The sequence below is a fragment of the Trachurus japonicus genome, chromosome 7 (genome assembly GCF_045865225.1).
Source record: "Trachurus japonicus isolate A0001 chromosome 7, Traja_1.0".
Lineage (NCBI taxonomy): Eukaryota > Metazoa > Chordata > Actinopteri > Carangiformes > Carangidae > Trachurus > Trachurus japonicus.
In genome coordinates, this window is record NC_140913.1 from 31,977,146 (window position 1) to 31,994,694 (window position 17,549).

The window sequence follows — 17,549 nt, forward strand, 5'->3', positions numbered from 1 at the left end:
TAATTGAGAGATTAAGGTGAGAGGTTAATGACACTTTGACATTTTAACATGGTTTTCTATTCACAGTCGCCTAGGTGTAATTACCTTTCCAGACAGCAGGGGGCTCACACTGATTCACTCTGCAGCCACTCAGTCACGGTGATCGAGTTCCGCTGTCACAACAACAGATAAACAATGACAGAATCGGGGCAAAAGTTCAAAATATTCAAGTTTTTAAAGATTATTATTTGCAGTTTACTCATTGCAATCTCGTTGTTACTCACCATAGCGTCTATCAGGACTCTGTCACTGGACGTAAATGTCGGGCTTCAGCTCGCAGAGTGGGAAAAGACGAAGAACATCTCGCTTGTCATAGACCACCACGAGAGAGAGGAGCTGATAGCGAATTTCAAAGGTAATTTATTTATTAGTTGTGTTTCTGTCTTTATTATTATTATATATAAAAAAAAACTAGTGAGATGCTGTTGGTGTTACATCTATCCATCCATCCAGAGGCTATCCGGATCCCCACGGTGTCCTTCTCTGAGACGGAGAGCAACACAACCGCGCTGTTTGAATTTGACAAGCTCCTCCGTAAAGGTAACTTAAAGCTAAAGCAACTAAAGCAAATGTACTTGTCTGTCTGTCTGTCTGTCCTGTTACAGTCACAACTGTGTGTTTGGAAGTTGGTAACGTAACAGAGTCCTCACACACACGCACACATGTACACAGAGAGAAAGAAACTTGAGGGTTTGCAGTGTAGTTCAAGCTAATACTGCGATAACCGATAAGCTAACGTTGATATATTTCATGCTAAACAAGACCTGTGGTGCAGCCACCATGGTACAGTATTATCCATGGCAGCCAAACGCGAGAGCTAACGTTAGCTTGTCGCCCAATGTCAGCAGACTGCTTGTGCAATAATAAACGGTAGTTCCAGGGCCGGATTAAGCTTCTCTGGGGCCACAGGGCAAATACTTGTTGTGGGCCCCCCTCCCCCCTACTGTAGGACTGTGCAGTGCGAAGGTGGATGGTAAGTTACAGAAATGTTTTTCCACATTCTTTAGTACAATTTTTTGAGTTTAAAGCAACTACAAAGAACTTTTAACTGGATGCAAAAAGTCTTCATTTTCTGCTGATCTCTCTACAACAGCAAATGAGGTCATCTGTGGTGGGAAGATAAGCTATTTAACTCTATACCTTTGGGTGGCGGTGGTTGGGTCGGTCCACCAGACGAAACGATTTATGGCACTCAGGCAGGAAGCGACAGCAAAAGATGCCTGATCTTGGGGCAGGATCTTCAAAAAGAAATTTTGTCCACAGGGGTTGCCAAAATTACCACAAAATGAGAGTTCTTTGTAGTTGCTTTGAATAATCATGGAACACAAAATCTAACACACAGACACACACACTAACTACCCTACACATTCAGAGGCTGTGGCCAAATTCACGAGCGTTGATGTTGATAATGGCTACAATAACCACATAAAAATTAAAATTAGACTTTCTGGTCTGTGTGTTTTAAAGCCCATGGTTTAACAGCTGTACTATTAAGCTGAAATATACTTCCATTTTAAAGCGGCTCTCTGTCCTTGATGTTTTTTTGCTTTCATTAACCAATGTACAATGAATCTTGTGATATGTTTGGCCACCAAGGATAGAGCCGTAAGATCATTTGCTGTAAAGGAACAAAAGGCTGCATTTGATCAAGCATTCGGACAATTTAGTTGGGCCAGTGAGATACAGCTGCTCTTTAAATGCAGGTCCTGAACGCCACAACTCTGAGTCTGACATGTGACATTTTATACCAGACTTGGTATGGTTTAATTCCAGCCATATGTTATCAATCTCTACTCCAATGTCAGGGCTTCCATAACAGTCATTTTCGTTATTGATTGAGCTTCCAGTCTTGTGCCACTTTTAGTCAGTTGATTAATAAATTATTCATTTTTGTCTCTAAAATGTCAAACAGTAAGTTATCAAAGACATTTCAAAAGTGTCATATTTCTAATACTTCAAGAAATAAGTGGGTACTACTAAAGCAAATTACTAGTACTTTTCCATCAAGTTTGTGGAATCACAAAATCAACCTTTGCATCACCAGTTTCTAACATAGCTTTTCTGTTGAGGATGATGCAGAGGACATAATCAGGCTTATTTTCACAGACTCCTGAACTCCATTAGAGCCCCAGCAGGTTTTATACGGTTCCTGGCCTTCTAAGCTTGTGCTCTTTCTTCTTCCTGTGCCAGCCTTCCCAACAATTTTCTCTTCAAAACTGGTCCATCACCAGTTGGTGGCCAACTACAGCCACTTATTTTGGGTGGAAGGATCACAGCCGGACTTGTCACCGTACATGTTGCTGGCCCACATTGATGTGGTACCTGCTTCAGAGTCAGATGGCTGGGAGGCCCCTCCGTTTTCTGCCAAAGAGATAGGTGACTTCATTTATGGCAGAGGGACCATCGATGACAAGGGCTCTTTGATGGTGAGAGAACAAATGTTACATTGTGTGATCACGTGGAGTTGAATTACATACTTACTCACTTTTCACATGCTAAACTGATGTCTTCATTTCTTCTAGGGAATACTTCAGGCGCTGGAGTACTTGCTAAAAAAAGGCTATGCTCCCCGCAGAGGGTTTTACATCGGTCTTGGTCATGATGAGGAAGTATGATAATGTCATACTAATACAACGCACTTGAAATTTTGAACTTAAGGAAGAATCAAATAGCCACATTTGAATGACTGAATGCTGAATTTTGTTTTAAAGGTCAGTGGATACAAGGGGGCAGTGAACATAGTTCGTGTGCTGAAAAAGAGAGGTGTGCAACTGTCGTTTGTCCTAGATGAGGGCCTGGCTGTACTGGATGGTGTCATCAGTGGTCTTGAAGGACCTGCTGCTCTGTGAGTGCCTGTCATACTCTAATGCTATACACATTCAAAGAAATCCAAACATGTATGTCCATGAATTAAGTAAAAGTGAAATGTCATAGGGAGTAAATATTGAACACAATGTTTGGAAAGCCAAGAAATCAGCTGGAGTCTGTCAGTATAGAAAATAATTAGGGCTGTCAGTTTAACGCGTTCATTAGATTAATTAATTACACTGCAAATAAACGTGTTAGAAAAATTACCGCAATTGATTCTGAGTGGCAATTCAATGCGCGAGCACTTTAAATTTGGCCCATTGAATGACCCTGGCTACTTGGCAGTGGCACGTCACGGTAGCATAGCACCGAGGAACTTGTCTGGACGTGTTGGTCACTTCCCACCTGCGTCGCTAGTCAAAGCAGGGTGACAACAGACCAGAGCCGGCCCTCCCTATAAGCGAACTAAGCAGCTGCTTAGGGCCCCGCAGCCACTAGGGGGCCCCCAAACTTTGCTCAATCATTTGTCTAACCGTCTCTGACAACGGCAACATGTAACCCATGACCCAACTGGCAACAATGACCGTGACACGCATACGTAAACGTAACGCAGACTGTGGCCGTTCTCCGGTAACGAGCGCGCACCACCCCTTCCCCCCCTCTCTCTCCCCTGGCCCCCTCCCTCCCTCACTCACTGAGATCGCGATTTGCGAGGAGGTGATTGGCTTTTGGAAAGCGACGATGTCCTAAAGGATATATCCGTCAGATGCGGAAAATAGGAAAAAGAAGAAGGTCGAGGATGAAAAAAAAACAAGGACAAGGTAAGGCTAATTAATGTTATGTTTACCAGATGAACGTTTAGCCGAAAAAACATGTTGGTGCTTGTGTTAGCTCACTTAGCTGGCTAGCTGCTACATGTACCAGCCTGCTGCAGTTCACATGTCCTGGCTGATTTTAAGGTCTGTTTACAGTGAAAAGATAATGCTGTTTTCCTGTGAGGGGATAAAGGATCAATCACCCATTTATTAATGGCTGATTAGATATGTCATGTTGCCACATCCTCATTCCCCTGTGGCTGGTTCCAGTCATACAGTTGGTAAGTTTCTTGTTTGTTGCCACAATATGTTTATCTCTGTTGGAAAATTAAATTGTGTGTACACAAGTGGCTAAAAAAATTCTACTAATCTTCTCCACAGCTCCAATGGTTACTGCTGATGATGCTGCTGACCAACCAACATCCTCTATCTTCTTCTCAACTTAAGTTTTGTTTTAAGGGTTCTAGAATTTAGCTGTACAGATAATTTAAAGAAAATAAATCTGTTCAAACTGTAATCTTTTGTAGAATCTTTTATCTTTCTGCTATATCAAAAGTAGTGATTTAATACTGCAGGTTTGGAGCCACCTATTGCCATTCACAATATTAACATTAACATTCAGACAAAAACAAAGTAGAAGAAAAAATGACAAGTGCAATTAGACAGCTTTAAGTGTTTCAGTGACTCTAATTAGTAATAAAATATATGCTCGCCATCATGTTGATAGAGGTACAATAAAATATGCAAGGGTTGCATACGGTAGCTGGTTTTATGAATATTTGATGGTACATATACACTGTGAGGCAGGGCCCCCAATTTTATCCTGCTTAGGGCCCCCAGATGTACAGGGCCGGCCCTGCAACAGACTGACCGACACGACTCACAGCCCGGACGCACTGCCCGCGGAAGCGGAGCGGGAGCAGCGCTCGTCCTCACAGGCGCTTGGCTGGCTGCACAGGGAGCTGCTTCTCCTGCTCTCTCCCCGCCGGGTCAGACATCGACTCCACTCGCATCTCTACCCGTCTGTACTCGGTTTTCCACACACACAGGTCTGTCTCTAGCTCTGTATGAATGGATGTGTGTGTCTCGCGTGCAGACGCAACTGACAAATAGACGGACAAGCAACAACTTAATTAATCATCATTTAATTATTTTATTTTAAAAATTGACCGGATTCTCTCGTCTTTTCTGAGCCCGACTTCCTGTCTGGTACGATCTGGTCTATCCAGCTTGACAACGGTGCTCGCGGCTCGTGTGAAAAATAGAACAGACGCCGAACTGAAGATAGGTTAACATGGGCGCTGATCGGTTCTGCACCTGGCCTAATTGGTTTGGATGTGCTTGACCATTTTCTTTTAAATTTCATTTATGAAAGGCACTTCACCAATAAAAATGTGGATTTCAAATCTTCTCTTCTAAGTGTATTCAATTGATTAGTCATGCAATAAAATTTTGTAATGTCCTAGAATTTTAATTCTTTATTTGGGTACCTTTAGCAGATATAAGATTAAAATGCGATTAATTAGATTAATTAATTACAAATTCTATAATTAATTAGATTAATTTTTTTAATCGCCTGACAGCCCTAAAAATAATCCTTCCTGTCCTCTATCAGTGCAAAGTAATATCAGCTGGTTTAGTCCACATTGACGCCTATGAAAAGGTTTCTCATCACCAAGGTGTCACACAAGAGGCGTCTCATGATGAAACTTATGTTGCAGATTGCAGAACACACTGATGGCATCGGTTACAGACGTGTCTGAATGCACCGTAGCCTATATAAGACAGCAAACTTAGATGGACCTCTGCGTGTGGGAGAAAGAAAAAAAATTGCGCACAGACGAGCTGCCAGAGGAGCATTCTTACGCTGTTTCTTTCTATTTAGCCTGGCATTTGGCTGCACTAAAAACTGTTCAAGATGCGAAGATCTAACCGCCATCTGAGCGCAGATCAACAACATCAACAAGAAAACAAGCGATTGAATGTCACACGATCAACATGCACTATCTTTGTGACGTAATGAGCACCCCTGCTCTAATGGAACAACTTAGAATAAAATTCACAACACATCTTTGGCTTGTTAAAAGCCATTATAAGCATTGCATCAAAACAAAACTTACAAATGCAGTATAAAAATGCACGTCCCTTATTAAATTGTGCAGGTTGTTATTCTGTGTTTTATGTGTTTGCAGAATTGGGATATCAGAAAAGGGCTGGGCCACTGTGAAGCTGAGTGTGTCTACGACCCCTGGTCACTCATCAATGCCTCCCAGAGAGACCAGCATTGGGATCTTGGCTGGAGCTGTCAAAAGGTGAGAGGAACATACAATGTATTGTGGTTAGTCTGTGTTTATGTTGTAACATATGTGTGACTACATACTGTATTTTTGCCATAAGACTCTAACTGTCATGATGATTCCTCAGACTAGAGGATAATCCTATGCCAAGGTTATTTGGTCATGGTCCTGAACGTGAAACCTTTGAACACCTGGCCCATAAGGTAAGAAAAATTAACAATTTGTCCACTACTTATCACAACGTACAGTAAAGCATTTTTGATTTTATCCTGTTTTACTAACTCTTTAACTTCAGTTCAGGCTTCCACTAAAGTTCATAATGTCAAATTTGTGGCTGTTCGCCCCACTACTTGGCAGGTAATCACATTGTAAAAAGTAATTACATTTATTTGCTGTGTTTTCACTGTGTGCCTTGGAATAAACTGACAGTTTTGTATTTCAGGGTACTAGAAAGAAAACCAGACACAAATGCTTTTGTAAGGACTACCACAGCAGTGACCATGTTTAATGCAGGAGTTAAGGTACAGTTATACATTTTAAAATAGAAGGCAATTCACAGGAAGGTTGCAAGCAATTAATCATGCCCGAGAAAAATCCTAAATGGTTTCCCCCCCCTCTCTAGGTGAACGTTATCCCTTCTTTTGCTGAAGCTTATGTGAATCTAAGAATCCACTCAGCGCAGACGTTACAAGAGGTAGAGTTAGAAAACTTGCTCTCCTTTTTTGAGAATTCCTGATGTCACCAAGATTGTTTTATGTTGAATAAAATGTGTGCTACCTCACATAGGTCCTAGACCTCGTTCATCATACAGTGGGTGACCAGCGGGTGAAGATCGAGCTTGTTGACGGCTTCGACCCTCTGCCGGTCAGCTCAGCGGGCGAACAGTCCTTTGGCTTCCAGATCATCAAGAAAACTGTGTTGGACATGTTTCCTACAGTTACAATAGCCCCAGGTAGAGTGCAGACAGATAACTTACTTTACTTAGGTATATTTAGGTATCAATTATTTATGAATGTTTTTATATCACGTCCAGGTGTCTGTATTGGGAACACGGACAGTCGACACTTCAAAGACCTGACCAGTAATATTTATCGCTTCGCCCCAATCTGGTTTAAACCAGGTGATGCTCAGAGGTAAGAAGAGGTAACGGTGTACTGCTTGTGCTATGCAACAACTGTCAAACTGTAAAGCAACTTCTTCCACACAAGAGTGCTACTGAGTGACCTACTGACTGGCATATTTAAAGTTGCATTTGCACATAATACAGTAAAACAGTATTAGGTATAAAACCCACAGCTTGCATGGTTTATGAGGTATAAACCGTGCAAGCTGTGGGTTTTATACTCTGGCTACAGAAAGACATCTCACAGGAACCATAATGGGAAAGTGGCTGAAGTAAACCCTCTCCTCTTTCTTTTTTTTGAATATTTTATTTTCACTTTTTAAAAATTTTTTCCAACAAAAAATAGAAGAGAGAAAAAAAACAACACAAAAACCTACATACAAAATAGGCATACACCACCTGACATTGTTAAATTAAATAAATGAAGTAAGAAAAGTAAAGACAAAGGCTATATGAGGATATATACTATGAGCAAAGTAGTCCAGTGCCTTCTGTCTCAAAATACCATCAGGGGTATGAATAGAAAATAAAACAAAACACACAAACCCTCTCCTCTTTCTTAGTTTCTATGAACGTCAGCTGTCAGCAGGTAAAAACTATTCTTCTTCTCTTTCGTAGATTCCATGGCATCAATGAAAGGATTTCCAAAAAGAACTATGAGGAGCTTGTCATGTTTTACTTCAGCCTAATTCAGAACTGTGACATTGGGAACCTCCCTGAGCCTCACAGCTCAGTCCATGAACTCTAAGGCACTGACAGTATTGATAACAACTAAAAATAAAATGCTAATGAGAAGCTTGTGCTTACATTAGTCTCAATTAGTTTACACTCAAGAGGACCATGGCCTGACTTGGACCTTTGCCGCTAAATTTCAATGAGATTCTTGATTGTAGTGGCCTGTAATTTTAAGATTAACGTAAAAAAAGTTGCTAATTTCAGTTTTGTGTGATCACACATTGTTGCAGTGAAATAATCACAGGTCAGGTACAGGTATATGAAACTCCTTTTGTGTTTGTGATTAAGATTGGTAGTGTATTTTATGGTACACTCCCAAATTATGGTGATGCAATATTTGGATTAAATTCCATTGTGCTGCTAATAATTTGATCATTAAAAATGATCAACTTCAGTGAAATAACTGTATAATTTTTTTTTTTTTTTTTTTTGCTGCTGATATGACAATGCAACAATATGCTGCTTGCTGGGGAAATTCTAATTTGTGATATTTAAAACTGTACTTTGTTACTTCTTGTTGAATCACATATCCATCTTCTGACTGCTGTACCATCACTGACTGACTCATTAAAATGAATCCTGATGTGTAAAGATGATTTGAATTTGCACAGAAGCTTGACATTGAAATTGTTGAAAAATGCAACAAATAACAAAATAATGTATATTTTTTTAAATTTTGAAAGCTGTTCATAATCATGACAATATCCCAGTAATATATGTTGTATTGAAAAGAAAGAAAGATTCCTCTTATCGAGGCATTGAGCTAAACATCATAACACGGCAAGTTGCAAGAAACTGACATTAAAGTAAAGCAGTTTAATATTTTAGCCAAGATGAAAACACACAAAGCTTTATATAATGCCCCCCCCCCCGATTAGTATCCCACTTAGGGCCAGTCACAGCATTTGCAGGTGTTTCGGAAGACTAAACCGAAGGGACAGTTCTGGACATAGGTTACGCCATTGAAACAATTGTAAAAAGCATTTGGGTCGGGATTAGGATAAAGCCCACTGGTCTTTCCTTTGCAGAAATGTTTATCAGATTGCCCAGCAGAGGGTGTTGTTGTGGTGGTTGTGGCGGCAGTGGTAGTAGTAGTAGTAGTACTAGTAGTAGTAGTGGTTGTAGCTTCAGAGCCAGGCGTACATTTGGCATCTGTAGGTGAAATTGTTGTCTCTAGTTTCTCAGTTGTGGTGGGAACCCCTGGAGACGTTTCTGGAAGGTGTTTTCACACAAAATATTAGTACCATTACCATTGTACAGCATACGATAAATACTTTTTACTTTCTTTTTTTTTTACAACTTTGGGCCTACCTGACACCAGAAGATTGTGCAGGTGGCTGAGTAGTGGATATTTGCCCTGTTTACAGAATTGCCCGTTAAAATCATCCAGGTCCATAGACCAGACAAAGACTCCTCCTAAGTTGTTTTCTTTTACATAGTTAACCTGTGAGAATACAATTAATCATTAGCGTGCACTCAGTCAGTTAAAAAAATACATACTCTACAGTTGTTTTTATGAAATAAATCACTACCTTAGCGTTAATGCTGTCTTTATTGTCAAAGCCAACCCACTGATTTCCTGTGGTTGCATAAGGAACTTTTTGGTCCTCAAGCCAATGGACTGTTTTTCCTTCAACATTAAGACAAACCTGAAAAGACAGAGTCAAATTTTAATACAGCATATTAACACAATCAGAGGAACAATATAAAAAAAACCTTTATGAATCATGAAGCTCGTTGTTTAGGTTGATAAGGGATTTCAGATTCACCTCATAATAGGACCAAAATCCTGCTTCTTTGGTGTAATGACCTGGATTACCAGCACCACTAATTGGTGCTCCAACAACACTAGATAAAGAAGACAGTGTAAAGGTTCGTCCATACGCTGCAAATCCCAAAATCAGCTTTTCAGCAGGTACTCCCTGGTCTTGCCAGTACCACATAGCAAAGCCCTGAAATAAGTAAAAAGAATTGAAGGATTAGGGTCAGTTGTGATTGGTATGTCACTGTTGATTAATGTTTTCACACCGTGGCTCACTTGGCATATACCAGCTAAACCACACCATCTATTAGTAAATAAATCATGCAATGTAAGCAAAGCTATAAGGCCAACATTAACCTTACCAGTCTTACTGCTTAAAATACAAGAGGTTAGATTAAACCTAAGGCAGCACAACTTTTGGGAGGCTGGACTTTACACTTTCTTCGCATTAGTATTTGCTAGCTGGTTAGCCACCTTTCAGCCACCTGAGACAGCTTTTGGTGAATAAAAGAAATAACAGTTTTTAATGCTAACATATAGTAACAGCAAAGTGGCTTTTAACCTTTCATCAGTCTTAACTCAATAATAATACATAGCTAGTTGACAGAATCAAATCTGCTACTTACAGCATTTAAGAAAATGCGACTTCCAGTGTCCTGGTATCCCGGGTTAAGAGGGCTGTGATGTCCTGTGACTCCGTCCCATGTGCCATGAAGGTCAAATGCCATCACATTAATGAAATCCAGGTACCTAAAAAATAAGAAAATTACATTAGATGCTTATGCAATCAAATTCACCAACACATGATGACAGCTTGTTGTAGCCATTTAAAGTATTTAAACCACAATTTTTATTTGTTGCACACACATCAGTTACGTTTATATAATTTGACTTGGTAATTCATTTTTGTAGAAATTTATTGCGTCACTGTAGCATCACATTACTTGAATACACGTCACTGGGGGGCGGGAGTAAGTCAGAACAATGTCGGACAGGTGAATAGACTGTGGTTGCATATAGTTTTTGACCACAACTATTGTTTACGACTTTTAAGTTACTCAATTCGTTGATTTGATGGTTTTTTCATTATTTTTTGGAATTTATTATCAATATGAAATCAAGTTTTTCTATGTTTTTTACCTGCTTTGGAAATAAACGACTCAAAGAAGGAGGTGCGTTCAAACGCCACAGACCGTCCCTGTCCACGGCATGATATGCCGATACACAGCTTATCACTTGAATGTAATTAATAGCAGAGAATTTACTTGGCAATCTCTGCAACTTCGTAGCTGGCATCAATCGTTCCTTTGTGGGCAGCCATGGCAGCAGTGACCAGTAATCTGGTACGGCCATTTGCTTTTCCCTCAGCCTCATATGCAGATAGGAGTTCCTGTATAACAGTAACAGACCGATTCAATGTCAAATCATGTTATGTAATGTAATGCAAGATGAATCAATATGCATCATTTATTTATTCATGATGATGTTTGTCTCAGAAAAATCAGATCAAACCTTGCATAAAAGTGTGAATCTGTGTTTATCCTGTGGTTGGCTTCCTCGGGTACCAGGGAATTCCCAGTCCAGGTTTATCCCGTCAAATCCGTATGTTCTCAGTAGCGTGATAGACGACTGGATAAACTTCCCTCTGTTGGCAGCTGTTGATACCATTGCACTGAATCTGGACATTTAAACAGAAATGGTGCTAAAGAAGACATGCCACACATTAGATATTCTTTGGTAGATTATATTTACTTATCTTACTTTTGTGTGCCAAAAGTCCAGCCACCAACAGCCAAAAGGGTTTTAAGATCTGGATTTCTGTGAGAATTGAAATGCAGCAGTATATATTGACTACTCCAAGATAAAAGACAATGGGCCTCATTCACCAATATCTTCTTAAGAACCTTCTTAGATTCTTTCTTAAGTTGTTCTTAAGAAGTTCCTTAAGAAAACCCTACGTCAGATTCATCAACGCGTTCGTAAGCCTCAGAATTGTTCGCAGCTGTGTTCTTAGGCCATCTCCTCGTAAGTTGAGGGCGTGTGCCAGGTGAGTCTAATTAACATATGATTAGCATAGGTAACAGCCCCATCAATGCCTGTAAAAGGGCATGAGACTGCAGGGCCGTGTGCACACAGCACCCACAGGCACTGAGCAGAGGAGGTGAAGTGAGAAAGAAAGTTGAAATGCTCAAATGAAAATCTAGGAGGGAGCACCAGACTCCAAACGTAAAAAGAACTTAAGTAGTGAAGTGGCGCTACTGCGGCAGGAATGAAACAAAGAAACAAACAAAAAGCTTATATTTAGTTTATATTTTTATATTTATATTTAGGCTATACTTAGTAGCGTCAGCTCTAAATATTTAGTAGCGTCAGCTCTTCGGGTTGTTATCAGAGACCACACTCTCACGTGTGCCATCATAAATATAATCATATTGTCACATATGAAAAAAAAACAGTTGTGTGTAGTGTGAACACTTACAGTAAGTGCACTGTGGCAGCCCGCAATTAGGAAAAAAAAATAATATCGGCAGCTGTATGTTGCGCACAACAAAACTGATATGAATTAAGGGTCTATAATGTTTTTTAAGAGACTGCAATGATTTGTCAATTATTATTATTAATATATATGATTATTAAAAACATCATAAAAGATAAGAAAATAATTCTTATTAAAATCATATAATATCATACAACTGCAGAACAGAAGAAAACGCTATAATCGGTTATTTTTGCAGAAGTCTCAGCACTTAAAAGTGCGTAAGTATACTCCTGACTGTTCTTAGATTTTGTTCTTAGTTAAGAACAAATTCTGGATAAGAAAACATTCATGAATGCCACAATCTTCGTAAAAACTTCGTAAGTATGACTTAAAGCAGATATCAGTGGCAGGGCCGTTTCAGCTAATGCTGTGTTCAAGGCAGGCTTTTGAAACCGTAAGTTACAGCTTCAAGTCACAACTACGACTTGGTAGCGTTCCAGGTAACCCGTAGCTCGTGTTTTTACCGTCCTGTTGTCTGTGAAAGTTCCCTATAACGGCCACTCGTAACTTCCGACCCGTGAACTCGTACCAGATCGAACTGGTATGACTTCACAGGAAGGAAAAACACAAAGTACGAGTTTCCTTGAACGCACCATGAGTTAGCAGCCCCCGCCCTTGTCAGGCATCAATTGGTCCTCGTGCTACGTCACCACATTCACGCGCATCCCTTGGCTGCACACACAGCCCTTCATGCCGTTCTCTCCCCTCATTGGATAACACTTGTATCCCACAAGGAAAATTTTCTCCTCGGGTTACAGCAGAGCAGAGTGACGGAGAGACTCGTGTTTAGGCTGAAATACTTCATGTAAGTGATTGCTGACGGAAAATAGGACTATTTAGGACTTATATTAACAAAAACATTCCACTGATATCTGCTTTAAGAACAAATTTGTTCTTAAGAACGGTTCGTGAATGAGGCCCAATGTTCAGAATTTTTATAGGATAAAGCTCTGACCTAGTTTTCAGTCCATTAAAGGTACGGTAGCTTTCTATATCACTCCCGTGATATGGAACCAGCTCATGGGCACCGTTAATGCCAGAAAAGGCAAAGATCAGATGGGTACACAGGTTTGGATTAACATCTGAAAGTGTGAACTTCCCTCCAGCAACTCTATATTTGGACCAGCTGGTGTAGTAACACACCAGTTTGGAGGAAGAAGCTGAAATATTTAAGACGTCAGTTAACAACTGTTTGGGGATTTAATTTAATTGACTTGACATTTAATGCAAAAATATAAACTCACCCAAGCTGGTCAGGATCAAACAGAGACCTTCAAATGGACACACTCGGTCAGTACATAGTCAAAATAACTAAAAATATTAATTTTACCAGTTCAAAATATACTTTACCTGCAATTAGAATTGTTGCTCTCATGTTTATACTGGGGAGAGAACAATCGGAAAAAGAGAAACCGCAACGTGTGGAGTGATCACAACTCTTTCAACTACAGTAAGAGGAGAGAGAAATTTTCTATGAAACTTCTGAACATTTTAAGAGGGACTTAATTACACTTGCACATCTGTCCTCCACCATGACCATAAAAGGACCAATGAAATAACAATCTCAATGTACTAAGTGACAGAAAGCGAATAGCTAACTCAGGAATGGAACAGCAACTTCTCAAAAAGTATTACATCCGTACTTAAAGCAGAAGTAAGTGATATATTTGTGTTAATATAAGTCTTAAATAGTTAGTTATATCTATACCGACAGCAATCACTTACATAGAGTGTTTGGACTGAAACACGGGTCTGTCAGTCACTCTGCTCTGCTCTGAGCCGAAGAGAAAACATTTATCGTATCCTACAGTTTTTATCCAATGAGGAGAGAGAACGGCATGCAGGGCTGTGTGTGCAGCCAAGGAACGCCGTGAATGTGGTGACGTAGCGACGAGGACTGTTATGGTGCGTTCAAGGAAACTCGTATTTTTCCGACCGTGAAGTGGTACCAGTTCGATCTGGTACGAGTTCACCGGTCGGAAGTTACGAGTGGCCGTTATAGTGACTTTCACCGGTAAAACAGGTCGGAAAAACCCGAGTGGGTTGCCTGAAACGCTACAGTTGTGACTTGAAGCTGTAATTTACGATTTCAAAAGCCTGCCTGGAACGCAGCATTAGCGAAAACGACCGGACCACTTACTTCTGCTTTAATTAAACAAGAAATGATGTGACCATAGTGTAAAAACAATAATAAAAGTTATGCCTTAATAACACCAAAGTGTACTCCTGTGACCCAGCTTCTCTTTTGTTGTCAATTAACCAATTGTTATTCATTTGTAATTCCTTGTGTTTTGAAATAAACTCTTGATTGACATGTTAACTTGATTTAACATTATATATAATAGCAGCATGTCTGACCATAAAGATAACATGAGAAATACCGTTAGATTATCTCAGGTGTAAGTATTCAAAAATGTACATAATAATAATGATAGTACACTCGGTTTAATACTTACATTTAGGATGGCGGCAAGTCCCTCTTTGCCGTGGCTGATGATGTGTGACAAAAAGTCTTTATAATTGAGGGAGGTGGGGAAAACTTAAAGGGTTGGGGACAATGAATAAAATGTTACGTAACCATCCTAGTTGCAAAACTGGTATTGCAATCTTTAGTACTATCCTGTCTCGACTATTGCCCAACAATATGGTCTAGCGCCGCAAAACAAGACTTACAAAAACTCCAAATTACACAGAATAGAGGGTTCTTAGTGTAGAGGGGATGCATGGAACACTGTCTTGACAGTAGATCAAAGACTGGCTTATTTATCATGTGGGAAAACCTAATAATTTTTTGTTCAGCTACAACCTACAAATGACAGACATGGCTGTGCTACTGGACATGCCTTGAGTGTTCACTTTACCCTGCTTCTACCAAGAACTGAGGCACTTTAGAGAACTGAAATGTATAGCTCCCCCCACATATAACCAACATTGAAAATAAATGGAGATTTAAAAAGAAAATAAAAGAGGCCATTATTGGTAAAGAAGTCGGTTGAATTCTTATCTTGAACTGTAACACTCTGTGAAATCTTAATGTAATGTGTTGAACGAGTCAAACTTATTTTGTATTTGTAATTTCGTTTTATTGTGTTATACTTTGGTTGTTATACGAGGTTCTGGACCCCAGGAAGAATAGTCCTCACCAAGATAAGGACTAATGGGGATCCATAATAAAACAAAAGAAAACAAAAACAAAACACAATACAGTAGGCTTACATATAAAGTCATTCTGAATGAATTTTAATGCAATCTATCTAAACCTTTTTAAACATTTGTGCGTTGTTTTTTTTAAGGGTGAATTATTGTGTTTTGATTTGTTGTTGAGGGGTTGCATCATAATTTGCATCTGTACAGATAGCTGCCATACAGTACATACCTGGATAATATCAGTCACATCTTAGTCAGTCCATTATATAATGTAATTTATGTCATGCACCTGCAAAATGAAGAATGTTCCATTTTTTTTAAAGGTGTTACACGTGTACATCTTACCCAACATGTGCACATATCTTGTTTTAATATTTGAATGTACTGTTCTGCTCTGTTGGGTTTTGTTTGTTTTTTTAATGATGGAAAAATGTTTTTAAGGCCCCCTCCGGCATGACTGATTATTGTCCCATTGGAACTACAGTGTGCCTGCAGGTTTTAAATCACAAACCTGGATAAATCTGTCAACTTGCAGGGACAGACACTGCCGCTAACAAACAACAGCACTAAGTACGAAATTATACACTTGCCACTCTGATATGTCTGCTTGGTCCCTTTTGGTGCACAGATTACTCTTGATTGAACTCTGGGTCTGTCTGGCTCTCCAGCAGACTATTGTGACAAACAATGAAGATAAAGGAAGGATAAAAAAGAAACAGCTAAAAACAAGGTGTTGGAGAGTGGGTTAGAGTTGTTCTGGGATGAAACTAGATGTTTTATACATAGAAACTAACTAAACAAAAAAAGAATAAATAAAAAAAAGAATCACAGTAACAGTAATAGTTGAAAAAAATTCTACTTATTTCTGTCCACCACTGATTTTTATTTGATTTTATAAAAGGTAATTGTAATTTCTTTTTTTAATTATTAACTTTACTTATTACTTATTGGCATGCAATGAAGCTCCTCTTTGCTGCACTAAGTACAGGAATGGTATGTAGGACATACCTGTGTCAAATCTCTCCTTGAAACCTTTGTGGTGCTTCTTTTTATACACTAATTCCATTTAGCAATAACTCTCTTATCCCGGATGATTTTCTGGCCGGAGAGAACTATTTTCATAAGGTTTTGATAAGGTGATTAAAAGTGCTGATGCCTGACCTGATCTATACCCTCTGGGTGTGGTTATTTTCCCCCCCATCATAGGGCTTAAATACACAACACATAATTATTTTTCTCTCTTAATTTTTCTTCTACCATATTGTCTTACAAGAATTGCACTGGAACATACATGAACAAACAGTATTTTAAAACTAATCAAGACATTGTGAGTTCACTGGAGAATGAAGGACAGCCTGATAATGAATGTGGCACACTAAAAGAGTAATAAATAAGAATAAAATTAATCTGTGCAGAAACCGTGTTTATATGATGTGTTAATACAGCAGCATTATATGAACATTATGTTATATAATAGATTATATATTGGAGCCCCTAACAACACTGCATACTCGCAGTGTGTTTCTTTATTGTGTTTCTGATTTATTGTCTAAACTAAACTAGTTTAGACAATTTGGGCTGCAGTCACCTAACAACATCTTTTACATGACATTTTCCCTTGTACAACAGGTTTGGGCAGATGGTCTGTCTAGTCCTGTGAAACAAATCTTGCATAGGAGGATGGTTATTACCGGTAATAGTTGTTCAGTTATCTCTTTTAGCCATGTGCTAAACCATAATATAACCTCAGAATGGAACTTCTTGCAATGACAGTTAATAAATCCCCTTACCCCTCTCTCAGCCACTGATAACAGGAAGGTAGCTTGTTTTTACAGTTCAGTTTTATGCTCAATGCAAACAACAGAATCATAACCAACTTTTAAAAAAAAGTCTGTGACACATCACATATTTTGTTATTTATCATTTTATATTTGATTTATTAATTCAGTAATAATTTGTAAAATCTATAAAGTAAAGCTTACATCACGTACAAGTATATGCAATATGTAACATCATTCATTCATTCATTCATTAACCTTTATTTAACCAGGCAAAATTGGTAAGAAAAGATTCTTATTTATGCAATGTCCTGGTAGGAGGTGAAAGACCTCCAGGGGCAAACGGGAGAGGAGAAGCACAAAAAGACAACACTAAAATATAAGACAGCACAAGTAAATCATTATGCCATTAATGATGTTAGGATTAAATATAAACCAAAAACATATGTATGTAACAACTATACACTTGAGAAAGGTATGAACGATGTAATAATGGAGGAAATGAT

General features: G+C 39.1%; 2 protein-coding genes across 2 annotated transcripts; one reads left to right on the plus strand and one right to left on the minus strand.

The window, feature by feature from the left end:
* The first annotated feature begins 144 nt into the window (after positions 1-144).
* pm20d1.2 (peptidase M20 domain containing 1, tandem duplicate 2) lies at positions 145-8,413 on the plus strand. Its single transcript, XM_085782890.1, has 13 exons — positions 145-394; positions 493-579; positions 2,230-2,465; positions 2,562-2,648; positions 2,751-2,884; positions 5,855-5,974; positions 6,087-6,162; positions 6,255-6,316; positions 6,402-6,480; positions 6,582-6,653; positions 6,746-6,911; positions 6,993-7,092; positions 7,701-8,413. Exons 1-13 carry the CDS (start codon positions 175-177, stop codon positions 7,828-7,830), a joined length of 1,569 nt encoding a protein of 522 aa, XP_085639016.1. The 5' UTR covers positions 145-174; the 3' UTR covers positions 7,831-8,413.
* Positions 8,414-8,623: 210 nt separating this feature from the next.
* Positions 8,624-16,331, minus strand: LOC146985132 (acidic mammalian chitinase-like). The gene is made up of 11 exons (XM_085783237.1): positions 16,274-16,331; positions 14,575-14,657; positions 13,074-13,306; positions 11,341-11,397; positions 11,092-11,257; positions 10,845-10,969; positions 10,206-10,329; positions 9,587-9,769; positions 9,350-9,466; positions 9,129-9,261; positions 8,624-9,017 (listed from the first exon to the last, which is right to left on the minus strand). The coding sequence occupies exons 1-11, from the start codon at positions 16,329-16,331 to the stop codon at positions 8,704-8,706; spliced, it is 1,593 nt and encodes a 530-aa protein (XP_085639363.1). The 3' UTR covers positions 8,624-8,703.
* Between the last annotated feature and the right edge of the window lie 1,218 nt (positions 16,332-17,549).